We start from the raw sequence: 13,086 nt of genomic DNA, 5'->3' as shown, positions 1-13,086 counted from the left end.
GAGCTACTATTGCCAGAACCCTTAACAGACTACCATTCTCAGGGTTCTTTTGCAGGGGAGGGAATGCACTTCAAATGTGCCCTAAATGTATGGTTTGTACACAAGCTAGAGGTCTCTGCCATGTCTCACTCAGCTACTCTTTCCCACATAACTGGCACCTATCGCTGCTGCAAAACTCCCAAGTCTGTATTAAATAAATTCCCAAAGTTTAAAGCTTAATTCTTTTGCATGGCGATTGTTATAACCTGGCCACTTTGAAGGCATGCGGAAGGAGGTTTGTTGCAGGTGTAGCAGAGGGCAGGCAGCAAACAATGTCAAAAAACGAACAGCGTGCAAGCAGACCGGGATCATGTCAATCAACTACCACACTGTGATCCTTGGGGAGAGTAAGGCACTCTTTCAAAAGTGGTCCAGTTTGAAGCACATCACTGCTTGGGGCTGTTTCCTCTCGAAACGACACTTCTTTTGCTCTTCCGAGATGTGTTGGAAAGAGGAAACGATTCCAGTGTGCAAAACCGAGCAGTGCTACTGGGAAAAGCAACTCTCGTGGCCTCAGTTCTCATGAAGATGGTGATCCCAAGCACACTTTTTCTGGGAGCAAGACCTGCTGAAACCCGGACCACTAACTCTGACGATGGTGCATTTGAGATCAGGACATTGGGAGAACATACACGTGAACCCTGGGTGCTATTGTTGCCCTGGGCCATGTGGGATCTTGTCACATCGAACCATTGGGTGATTTCTTCTAGAAGGTGGAGTGCAAAAACACCATGCAGATCTACACTCCGTGCCTTTGTATATATACACACACACACACCAAATAATCCAGGTTACTCACGTAAGCAAAAGATGGACCTTGCTGCAGTCAGATAACACGGCATAAAACAGTTGTCAGTATCATTCCCATCACATCCCAAAGTACTTTTTTTTTTTTAAAAAAAGGTGTTTTTCCACCTGAATTCACCTGAATGGAAGGTGTTTATATGTATGTATGCATGCATATTATATATGCATACAGACACACAACACACCTCCTCAAGGAAAATAAAGGCAGAAGGACCAACCTGTGGATCTGCACTGGTACCTTTAGATACGACCTAAATCCAAACTAAATGTTTTGCTCGGGGGGGGGGGAGAGATAGGTGATAGATTAGTCTTAAACTGAGCTCTCCACTTTTTCACATCAACCTGCCATTTTTCTTTTAAGTCATCATGAAAATTCATCAGAATCTGAGTGCAGATTTCTTTGAACAGGTGCATTTTAAAAATAAATAAATACACTTCTGCCAAATACAACATATGCTGGAATCTTACTGTCACCAATATAGGCATGTATTGCATGTTTTACATTTATAGAATGCATTGCTGCACACAGGAGCTGGCTAGAGAGCCACACTGCAAAAATTTGGGGAAGTGCGGATTTCGGAGGGCGTACGGTTCGCATCTTGTTTCGGAAAGGGAAGATTGGGCAGGTTAAAAGACGCAAGCTGAATTGAATTTCTACCCTGTCCCTAACTCCCACATCCCCTGACCATTGGCCATATTGGGAGGTGGAGTCCCACATCATCCCGAGAGCCACAGATCCCCCCACAGGCCTGATGGAAGGAAAGGATCCAGCCCTGTCTCACCCATAAGCTTTAAAGATGGGGAGCGGACTTCCACATTTCCCCAGCATCAGCAGCTCCCCAGAGGAGGAGCCGCCGCATATGGAAAGCTATGCACTCTTCTCCCACTTGCCTGCGCTTAAGGAGGGGATGTCAAACAAAGAGCCCTTTTTCCATAAACACACAGGGGTTGTGACATAACTGCGTCCTCTCAGTAATATGTCAGCAATTTGGCAACGAAAGGGATGCAGAAAACGGCCTGAGCTGCAAAGCGGCCGGCCTGGTCCAAGTACCATTGTTAAAGGTAAAGGTAAAGGTACCCCTGCCCGTACGGGCCAGTCTTGACAGACTCTGGGGTTGTGTGCCCATCTCACTTAAGAGGCCAGGGGCCAGCGCTGTCCGGAGACACTTCCGGGTCATGTGGCCAGCGTGACATCGCTGCTCTGGCGAGCCAGAGCCGCACACGGAAACGCCGTTTACCTTCCCGCTGGTAAGCGGTCCCTATTTATCTACTTGCACCCGGAGGTGCTTTCGAACTGCTAGGTTGGCAGGCGCTGGGACCGAGCAGCGGGAGCGCACCCCGCCGCAGGGATTCGAACCGCCGACCTTTCGATCGGCAAGCCCTAGGCGCTGAGACTTTAACCCACAGCGCCACCTGCGTCCCATGCGCCACCTGCATTAGCTAAAGACTATCCCGGTGCTCCCCTAGGAGACATTCGCGTTGTTTTTGTTTGTCGAGACAGAAGAGGCTGCTCCAGAGAATGCTTACCGTGATGCTGGTGTCTTTCTTGCCCTTGTGAGAGGAGGCCACGACAGCCAGATACTGAATGACTTTCTTGGTATTTTCCGTTTTGCCGGCACCAGATTCCCCTCTAAGGAGGAAAGGAGAGGAGAGAGGGAAGGTAGCATTGCATTTCTCTCCCACCACTCAGCAATCAGGGAAAGGGAAAAGGTAAAGGACCCCTAGACGGTTAAGTCCAGTCAAAGGCGACTATGGGATTGCGGCGCTCATCTCGCTTTCAGGCCAAGGGAGCTGGCGTTTGTCCACAGACAGCTTTCCTGGTCATGTGGCCAGCAAGGCTAAACCAATTATGGTGTAACGGAACACTGTGATGGAAGCCAGAGTGCACAGAAACACCATTTACCTTCCCGCCATGGCGGTACCTATTTATCTACTTGCACAGGTGTGCTTTTGAACTGCTAGGTTGGCTGCAGCAGGGACCGAGCAACGGGAGCTCACCCAGTCACGGGGATTCGAACTGCCAAACTTTTGATCGGCAAGCCCAAGAGGCTCAGTGGTTTAGACCACAATGCCACAAGCTGAGTGCTATTCTGCTTCCACTAGGGGAGAGGGAAGGAGAGAGGGAGGGAGAGACAGATCCAGCCAAGATGAAGCCCATTCATTCTGGCCTCTGCTGGCCCCCAGAGAATGACCGCTGCCCACATTAAATGGGGGGCGCCCTTTGCGTGGTCGCGCAGCCCCCTGGACTCTATGCAGGACCATTAGCACAGGCTTGGCTTCGCCTTCCCCTGGAGGTCTCCACCTACCTCAGCCAGTTGCCCAATCCCGCCTGGGGAGGCGTTGCCAAGGTGATCAGGCCAGGTAGGGGGAGGGACCACCTGCCCACACAATAGGGGGAGGATCTTACCTGGGCATCCTCAGTTGGCTCCAGAGCTTCTCCCACCCTACCCACCCTCAGTTATTTTGCAGGTTAACCTTTTCTCCACAGGGACGCGGGTGCTGCTACGTCAAGATCGCTGTTGAAGGGCTGGAACCTGCATTGGCAGGTTTGCCTTTCCCGTTGCAAGACGTCACAACTTTGGTGGTATCAGGCCTTGGGTGGAATCCTTAGTCTATCTTCCGCAAATGGGGGTGGGCGTGTAGCGGTGACCCATGCCCCCCTCCTCTTTGTGGTGGCGATACCAGGGTTCCTTATTAAAGGGGTTGTTTAGAGGGGAGGCTTGGGCCGTATGCCTAGAGGTTGTCATTGCTCTCCCCTGCGATGGCGGCATAACGGGAGCGGGCTCTCTCTGCTTGAACATATGTTCTCCAGAGCCAGCCCATCCCCCCCACACTAGATAACCCTGGTGTTCCCCAGATCCCCGGCGGGGGACTGGGAGGGATAAACGCCAGTGCCTGAGCCAAGGTCTACCCACATCTGAAACATAATAAAGTTCTGGCCAATTTTAATCCCATAGCACAGTGTTTCTCAACCTGTGGGTCCCCAGATGTTGTTGGACTGCAACTCCCATCATTCCTAGCCAGCATGATCAGCGGTCAGGGATGATGGGAGTTGTAGTCCAACACCATCTGGGGACCCACAGGTTGAGAACCACTGCATAGCACGTTGTCTTGAGTCGTTATTCCACACGGGGGGCCGCCCAGGGTTTTGGGGGACTCCGCCTGTCCACCCAAATACTGGATTAAACTTCCTACAACATACTCCAACAACAATGGATCTACTGCCTTTCCGCTCTGCCTCTGAGAATTCATGCGACACCATGCACACCAAACTGTGAGACCTAGCAACAAACCGTTCTAGGTCCCTTGCAACATGTGTGTGGGAGTTCAGGCCCATGTGCAGAAACTGCCTTCTTGACTATTGGACCCACTTTTGGTCTCGTCCGCTCACTCTGCCAGAACCTGTCAAGTCCCCAACTCATTGAGGGTTTGAGACCCATCAGCTACCCTCACCTGGTTCAGCCGGCCAGTCGAAGCCGTTTCCTGGGGTTGTGGCTGCTATCACCTGCTGACAGCTTCTAGGAGCCACAGGTGAGAGCTAAGTGTAACGTTCCACTCCACCATTTGTCCAAGGAGCTCAAGCAACACTTCTGCTGCTCTCCATTTTATCCTCTCAGCAACCCTGTGAGGTAGGTTAGACTGAGAAACAACAGCTGCCCCAGAGTCACCCAGTGGACTTTGTGGCTAAGCAGGGATTTGAACCCTGGTCTCCCAGGACCTAGTTTGGCACTCTAACCACTATTCCACACGGGCTTTCATACTGATTGCCACTTATCCAATATTAAACTGAGAGGAGTCAGGAGTCCTAAAGGGCTGGAGAGCTTTTTGCCTTGGTTCCAAGTTCCTTCAGTCTTGAATGCACATCTTTAAAAGTATTGGGGGAAGGATGTGGAAACAACACGAAAAGATAGATAGCTATCGCAGGCGTGCATAACCAAGCCTTAAAGCTTACTCATTTGTCTGGGATGTCGTCCAGGGGTTTGGAAATATCCACAGCTGAGTGTTTGGGCTTTAAACTTTCAAATGTTATTTCGCATTATCTCCAACCTGGCCCTCAGTCCCTGTCTGGCCCTTGATTCTCTCCCTAGTGCTACATACCCTTCACCGGCCCTGCTCTGCACCTTCCTTGAATGTTTTTGCCGGACTGGAATGTGCCCTTCAAACTCTGAAAATATATTTTGCTTGCCTGGACGGAGGACTGAGGTGACAGGGTATATAGAAACCAGCCAACTATACAAAGGCAACATTTACATCTGTTGCTCTCCTTCAGGGGTAGGCAACCTAAGGCCCATGGGCCCACGGGGGTTGTTTAACCGGCCCATGAGCCACCCCCGAACCAAGCTACCGGCTCGGTGAGTCCCCGTGCACTGCGCCAAACTGGCGCAGCACGGCACGGGGACTCGCTTCCGCGGCGCCGGAAATAGCATCTGCGCAGACGCCGGAAATCACAGGGAGTGAACCGGCCCAGGTGAGGTAAACCTTGCCAACCCCTGAGTCTCCTTGCTCCTGCCTCGGACCCCACCCACCATTGCCATGTGGCCCCCAGAAGCTTTCACAGAAGGGTTCGTGGCCCTCATTCTGGAAAAAAGTTCCCCGTTCCCGTCGCAACAGTAACTAAAAGCAGGGGAAAGATGGTTGAATCCGGGTTAATGGCCCCCAATATATTTGCCTCCCCAACATCCTCTTGTATTTCTGAAGTGAAGACACAAACACATCAAGGAAGTATTTCTTTTTTTAAAAAAGGAAGGACATTTGCAGAGGAGTGAAGAGTGGATCTGCCTGAGGTTCCTTTGATCTTGGAGCTGTTCCACCAACTCCGCTCTGCTCAATTCCTTTTCCTAATTAGGAGGTGCCTCTTCTCAAACGCCGGCCCACAGATAAATGTCCATGCGACAGCCCCACATGCACACCCGAGAGGAGGAAGGTAGGAGGGTGCTTTGTGTTGGCACCAAGCCTTAAGAAGGCTAGACGCTGTTTCTTCCTAGGGTGCTGTTCCGTGGGGGAAGCCACGACTGTTTAAAGTGCTACAAGACTACTTTAAGAGCAGTTTGTTAAGGGTGCCGGAAGTTGTCAGGAAACCCTTCATAGAGCTACAATTCCCAGAGCTCCCAGGAAAGAAGGGCTGACAGTTAAACCACTGTGGGAATTGTAGCTCTGTAGAAAACTACAGTCCCTAGTAGGAAAGCTGTGACTTCTAAATATATGGTGAGTATACTGTATAGATATAGAAGTCACAGCTTTCCTACTAGGGACTGTAGTTTGCTACAGAGGTACAATTCCCACAGTGGTTTAACCACAATGGTTTACTATATGGTGAGTATGTTGCTTAACTGGGACGCGGGTGGCGCTGTGGGTTAAACCACAGAGCCTAGGACTTGCCAATCAGAAGGTTGGCGGTTTGAATCCCCGCAACGGGGTGAGCTCCAATTGCTCGGTCCCTGCTCCTGCCAACCTAGCAGTTCGAAAGCACATCAAAGTGCAAGGAGATAAATAGGTAGCGCTCCGGCGGGAAGATAAACGGTGTTTCCGTGCGCTGCTCTGGTTTGCCAGAAGCGGCTTAGTCATGCTGGCCACATGACCCGGAAGCTGTACGCCGCCTCCCTCGGCCAATAAAGCGAAATGAGCGCCGCAACCCCAGAGTTGGCCACGACTGGACCTAATGGTCAGGGGTCCCTTTACCTTTATGTTGCTTAACTGGTGCCTGGCTACAGCATACCCATTCCTCCCAAACAAACTACGGAAAACCCCCACAACACTAAACAGGTTCACACAGACCATGCTTAAAGCATGGAAAGGAAAAGTAGGTAAACTGTCCCCAACCCCATCCCCACTAATTCCCCTGGCACACCACCCACTATTCCACCACGCAGCACAAAACCTCCTAATAAAAACCTGGCAAGCCAAAGGCTTATACAGTGGACGCTCGGGTTGCAAACGTGATCCGCGTGGGAGGCGCGTTCGCAACCTGCAGCGTTCGCAACCTGCAGCGCGCGTCCGCGCACACGCAGGTTGTGATTCAGCACTTCTGCGCATGCGCAAATATGATTTAGCGCTTCTGCGCATGCGTGAGCGCCGAAACCTGGAAGAAACCCCTTCCAGTACTTCCGGGTTCAGCGCTGTGCGCAACCCGAAGACGGCAACCTGAAGCTTCTGTAACCCGAGGTATGACTGTACAGTGGTACCTCGGGTTAAGTACTTAATTCGTTCCGGAGGTCCGTTCTTAACCTGAAACTGTTCTTAACCTGAAGCACCACTTTAGCTAATGGGGCCTCCTACTGCTGCCGCGCCGCCGGAGCACAATTTCTGTTCTCATCCTGAAGCAAAGTACTTAACCCGAGGTAATATTTCTGGGTTAGCGGAGTCTGTAACCTGAAGCGTATGTAACCTGAAGTGTATGTAAGCTGAGGTACCACTGTACTGCCTGGCAGACTTCTACAAAAATAACAAAGCCATATCAACACATCACCGAAGAATTGATGCTTTTGAATTCTGGTGCTGGAGGAGACTCTTGAGAGTCCCATGAACTGCAAGAAGATCAAACCGATCCATTCTTAAGGAAATCAGCCCTGAGTGCTCACTGGAAGGACAGATCGTGAAGCTGAGGCTCCAAGACTTTGGCCACCTCATGAGAAAAGAAGCCTGGAGAAGACCCTGATGGTGGGAAAGATGGAGGGCACAAGGAGAAGAGGACGACAGAGAACGAGATGGTTGGACAGTGTCCTCGAAGCTACCAGCATGAGTTTGACCCAACTGCGGGAGGCAGTGGAAGACAGGAGTGCCTGGCGTGCTCTGGTCCATGGGGTCACAAAGAGTTGGACATGACTAAACGACTAAACAACAACAACAACAACATCAACACAAAGAGATACCAGACAAACTAGGGGGCACCCAAATGCCCTGGCTAACACACCACCAACTGGTGCCTGGCTGTCGCTGAGGCCAGAAGGACCATCGGTCAGATCCAGCAAGGCAATGCTCCTGTGTTCTTAAGGGAGGACGTGTGAGCTCTCTGTCCAAGCCCCTCTGAAGTGAACAGCTCTGGAGCAGGATAAACTCTGCCTAATGACCCAGCCTCTTTCTTCAAATGGTTTCTTTTGGGGGGGGGGGGGATGATGAACCCTGATCTCGCACAGTTTCAAGTCTGCCTGCAGCTTCACATGGGGCCTGAAGCTGAAATATGTGCATGTTTTATTGATAAAAATTAAGTGTTCTGGGAACGGCTCCAGACTAAACATGCCAGTTTGAAGACATTTGCGTAAAAGGCTTTCACATAAATCTACTTTACATCCTTGCCTTTGGGAAGACCAAAAACATGCTTAAAAAAAAAAATGCATTAACTTCACTTATTATACTTTAGCCATCCTTCCTCTTCCACTGAATTTCCTTTGCCCGAGGGCAGGAACAGTTTGCTGGAGACCCTATTTCCCCCCCTCCCCAGTTTTGAAATCAGAAAAACTGCCTACCCTGTGGCATCACAGCAAGGATCCTCCTGCAAGTGCACATCTAATCCAGTATCCTGTTTCTTAAGGGGTGGGGGGGGGTGGGCATCAACTAGATACCTCTAGGAAAGCCAACAAGCACGGCATGAGAGCATGTATTTTAATATTCTGCTGGAAGCTGTCCAGAGTGGCTGGGGAAACCGAGCCAGATGGGCGGGGTATAAATAAAAAATTATATTATTATTATTATTATTATTATTATTATTATTATTATTATTGCCAGCCAAGCAACTGCTGCTCAGATATACACTGCCTTTAAACATGGAGGCTCCATAGCCAATCCTTTCTGCTGTGTCATGGGGGGGGGGGTGTCTTGGCTGCCTGACCTCGCAGACTACGCAGTTTGGAAGGGCGTCAAACGTGGGTGCTTACAGACCGCTGCTATTTCCGAGTGACAGTCAGTCGCATAATGGCCTATTCAAATTGAACAATCATGGCTGACAAGCCAACATTCCCACTCCCCCCACAACCTAGACTTTTTGCAGTAAGGAAAGTGATGCAGAAAATGCACTAGAATGTATGGAATGGGGCTTACTTTGCACAGTGCCCTCCAGCCTCCCAGCAAACAAATCAAGGTGAATGCTTAGCAAACAGGTAACCTGGAAGAGGCTGGTATCTTAAAATCTCCATGCGGTTAGCCCCCACCCCCCACCCCCAGGCTGCCAATAATATTTAAATATTGCATCGTTAATGTTACAGTTCTGTGCCATCGCCCAGACTTTGCATGAAAAAGATTTCCAGTCTGATCCTCGGCATCTGCATTGAAAAGGGCAGGTAGAAGTTGATGCTACCGGAGAGCTGGGAAGATCTGCTGCCCATCAGTCGGCAGTATAGGACTTAACAGACAACTAACCTGCTCTAAAGCAACTTCCTCCATTCCTAAGTAAATTAACTGAAGTGTTCTGTGAGCCCAAAGTAGCCACTTGCTAGAGAGGTTGGCCACTGCCCCTCTGAGTGAGTCAGTACTCTGGCCTACCCAAAAGCACACCCAGACTCAGTGCTTCTTTTCTGGGGGTACGCATACCCCTAAACATTTTGTGAATCTTTGTCCATTTACTGTATTATTTTTTCCCAATTTGAACTATAAAACAGGAATTTTCTTGAGTACAGTGGTACCTCAGGTTACATACGCTTCAGGTTACATACGCTTCAGGTTACAGACTCCGCTAATCCAGAAATAGTGCTTCAGGTTAAGAACTTTGCTTCAGGATGAGAACAGAGATCGTGCTCCAGCGGCACGGCGGGAGCAGGAGCCCCATTAGTTAAAGTGGTGCTTCATGTTATGAACAGTTTCAGGTTAAGTACGGACCTCCGGAACGAATTAAGTACTTAACCTGAGGTACCACTGTACCTCTAAACATTTTTTTCTAGAAAAAAAAGCACTGCCCAGACTGCAGACTCACAGAGAAAACACTCCTTTGAAAGCAGATGTTTCCTTTAAAACAAAAACAAAAGAAAACCCAACCTGCTACTACTACTGAATCTACTTTTAGCTGCAAGAGTGAGGAGGTGGAGGTGTCTCCCATTTTAGTTCCCAAACATCAAAGCGCCTTGGAGTTTGGGGCAGCTGGCGCTGAGCATTCCTGGCAAGCTACAGCTGGAGCTTGTGGTCAACTGCTTGGCAGCAAAGGCTTTGCTATCCAACATGTAATAAAATCTTTCCTTGCTCACTGATATTGCCCCAGACCGCAGCGTCACCCTGCACACCTCCCGTTCACAGTCCACTAAAACGGAAGGTAAACACAGGGCACGGGTGAATCTGTCAATACTGGCTTCTCAGTTTTTCAGTCTTAAATTCAGTTTTCCACATTTCCACATCAGCTTGCATTTTTAAAATAAAGAAAGTCACCATGAAAATTCATCAAAGTCTTAGTGGGATTTTCTCCTAATATCTTCCTATAGACATAAAAACGTAATGCTGTCATCAGGCAGCCTGCCCTGGAGGATATGTAGTGCCACATCAGTCTTGGATTAGCATGAAGTCAGAGCACAGCCCCCTTTGGAGGATTTGTAATGTACCGTAGTTCCCAGAGTTTTTTAACAGTTAATCCCTCTCCCCACGGAACTCTGGGAATTGTAGCTCAGTGATGGGGAATAGGGGTCTCCTGACAACTCAGCGCACCCTGAACAAACTACAGCTCCCAGTACCCTTTGGGAGAAGCCATAGCTGCCCAAAGTAAGGTTACCAGACATTCCCATTTCCCAGGGACAGACAAATCAGTCCCCTGACAAAATCCATCTATCTAGTAGAAAGTTGAAATGTGTCCCCGGATTCATTGAAAAAAAATCTGGTAACCTTAGTCTAAAGTGGCCTGATACTTTGAACGTATAGTGCAAATACACACACTGCACACATATTTTGCAGAGGGCCTTCTCGGTAGTGGCACCCGCCCTGTGGAACGCCCTCCCACCAGATGTCAAAGAGAAAAATAACTACCAAACTTTTAGAAGACATCTGAAGGCAGCCATTTTTAGGGAAGCTTTTCATGTTTAATAGGTTATTGTATGTTAGTGTTTTATTGGAAGCCCCCCAGAGTGGCTGGGGAAACCCAGCCAGATGGGTGGGGTATAAATAAATTATCATTATATCATTATCATTATCATCCATCCAGGCAAGCAGGGGGCAATATCACAGTTCGATGACAAATTCCAGCCAGGGAAAAAGTATTCAAGGATGGCGAGAAGTGCCTGGGAGTGGTTGTAGCCTGGGGAACATCCTGATGGCGAGTCAGAGAAGATGGGAGGACAATGTTTGGTAACTGACCTGCAGTTCCCCACCTCTGTTTTAGTGCCATCAGAGTGCACAGTGCCCCACACTTAGCAGCTATGCAAAAAAAAGGAAGCAATTTTTCAAAAGTATGGAGGGTGGGAATTAACAAGCTCCCACAAAATGGAGCTTACAAGCTTAAAATGGGAAAGACAACAAAGGGAGGTGGGTTGTGTAGACGGACAGCCCAGGGCTGCCTTTAAAAACAATTCCGAACCTACAGGTTTTGGTCCAGAACATGCTATTCAGTCTAAGAGCTACACATATGCCAACTGATAATATCAATTGTACTGTCCGCAAGCGAAAATGTGAGCAGAAATCGAAAGGTGTGCATGATCAAACTGGTTCTACTTACGTGCAAAGAATGGACTGGTCTTCTCGATCTGTAGATAAAGAGAAAACAGGTATTAAGTCTGGGATATTCAAGAGTATGGTAAGTTCACTGGGCTTGGTGTATACGGTACCTACCATTTCATATAGAAACAAGATCTGAATCACAGTAATGCAGGAATCTTCAAAAGAGTTTATTAAACATCTACCAGCAACTTCATACTGGGCATTGCTTAGGAATTCAAAGGAACTTTTTTAAAAAGTGCATTTTTGAAAGGTTCAGCCCACCATCTCCATTCAAAATGGCACCCCGCTGTATCCAAGCACAGGCCAAATCCTGCTCCTTGAGCTCAAGAGCCACCACGCCAAACTTGACGGCAATGTGCCAAAATGTGTAGCAAGCAAACACTTTTCCAAAATATACCGCTGGTTATTTATTACAGAAGCAGGAAGAAAGCCATTTTGGCCAAACCATGCCCACGTGCCCTATATGCAACATCACATACGATGAGAGATGTGGTGCAGGTAAAAAGACAGCGGGGCTAAAGAGATTTACAGGCACACACCAATCAGCTGGTTTCTGGCACTTTAAAAAACCGCCCTGCGCTGCGCTTTATAAACAACAATCAACTGAGTGCCCATGATGTCATTGTGGCATCTGGTGATTGGCTTGTGGGCAGCCACGCCCACCTGTCAAACTTGGCCCAGGGGGGGGACAGATAGGAGAGATAAGGATTCCGATCCAATCCCCCACCCCTGTGCTAACTGGAGATGCCAGCAGCGGAACTGAAGACCTTCTAGCACCCATTGGGACTATTAGGGCAAAAAGCAGGGAGGTCAACAGTAGGTGGCACCAGAGAGCCCATGACAAACAGAGCTGTCTGATTCTAGTTCTGTTCCCATCCTCCTCTCTGCTGAGTTCTACAAGTGGCAACACTGAGACTAAAGAGGAAGAGGAGGAAGCTGAGAAGCAGGGGCACTCGCTGGACCAGTTGGAAGTCGGGTGGCAGGCAAAAGGGAGCTTTTGGTGAGTGACACATTTGTCCTAATGCACCAGCCATCACGGGCAAAGCCAGTGACCTAGCACTGAGTTTCTGCTTCTCATGACTTCTGAGCATCCAGACAAGTCTCTGTATCACTTGCCAATCCTGTGCATCGGGTTATCAGCAGAAAATCAGAGGCGCCCACAATGCACACACAATACTTTTATTTTTATCACACTCCCTAGGTTAGCAACAATGGACATCTTGGTTTTTGTCCTCTGGGACAACATTGAGACAAAAGGTTAAAGATTCAAGTTGTTTCTATTTCAAAAATAGAAAAGGGCAAGTTCCCAATAGAACGGTGGTTCTTTAAACTGGGGTCCACAATGGATGTGATGTTTTTGGACAGTTCCCGGGGCTGCCACAAAAAGCAAGAGAGAGGAAACTGACGTAACAGTGATGTAGGCCAGACCGCAATCCCTCTCTCCTTCTACACTCTATACACCATACGTTTAAAGCACATTCTCCCCTGCCCCCAAGGATCCTGGGAACTGTAGTTTACCTCTCATACAATCCACAGCATCTTCATTTTAAAAAACCTACAGTTCCCTGGATTCTTTGCAGGTGAGCAGGTGTGTTCTAAAAGTATGCAGCTGGAATG

The 13,086-nt window shown here is 48.9% G+C and overlaps 1 protein-coding gene across 4 annotated transcripts in view; it reads right to left on the bottom strand.

Moving 5' to 3' along the window:
• MYH11 (myosin heavy chain 11) overlaps positions 1-13,086 on the bottom strand; it is a 99,281-nt gene that overhangs the window by 60,409 nt on the left and 25,786 nt on the right. For 3 of the 4 annotated variants that reach the window (XM_079953656.1, XM_079953655.1, XM_079953658.1), the window contains exons 4-6: positions 11,468-11,495; positions 2,374-2,476; positions 839-859 (exon numbers count right to left, since the gene is read on the bottom strand). In XM_079953656.1, the coding sequence (XP_079809782.1) occupies positions 839-859; positions 2,374-2,476; positions 11,468-11,495 (152 nt within the window). The remainder of the gene's footprint in view (positions 1-838; positions 860-2,373; positions 2,477-11,467; positions 11,496-13,086) is intronic. The other variant, XM_079953657.1, reaches the window with a different exon arrangement.

The sequence above is a fragment of the Podarcis cretensis genome (assembly GCF_951804945.1).
Source record: "Podarcis cretensis genome assembly, chromosome: 14".
In the NCBI taxonomy this organism is placed as follows: Eukaryota; Metazoa; Chordata; class Lepidosauria; order Squamata; family Lacertidae; genus Podarcis; species Podarcis cretensis.
The sequence above is the reverse complement of the archived record's forward strand: the minus strand, read 5'-3'. Positions and strand labels throughout refer to the sequence as shown.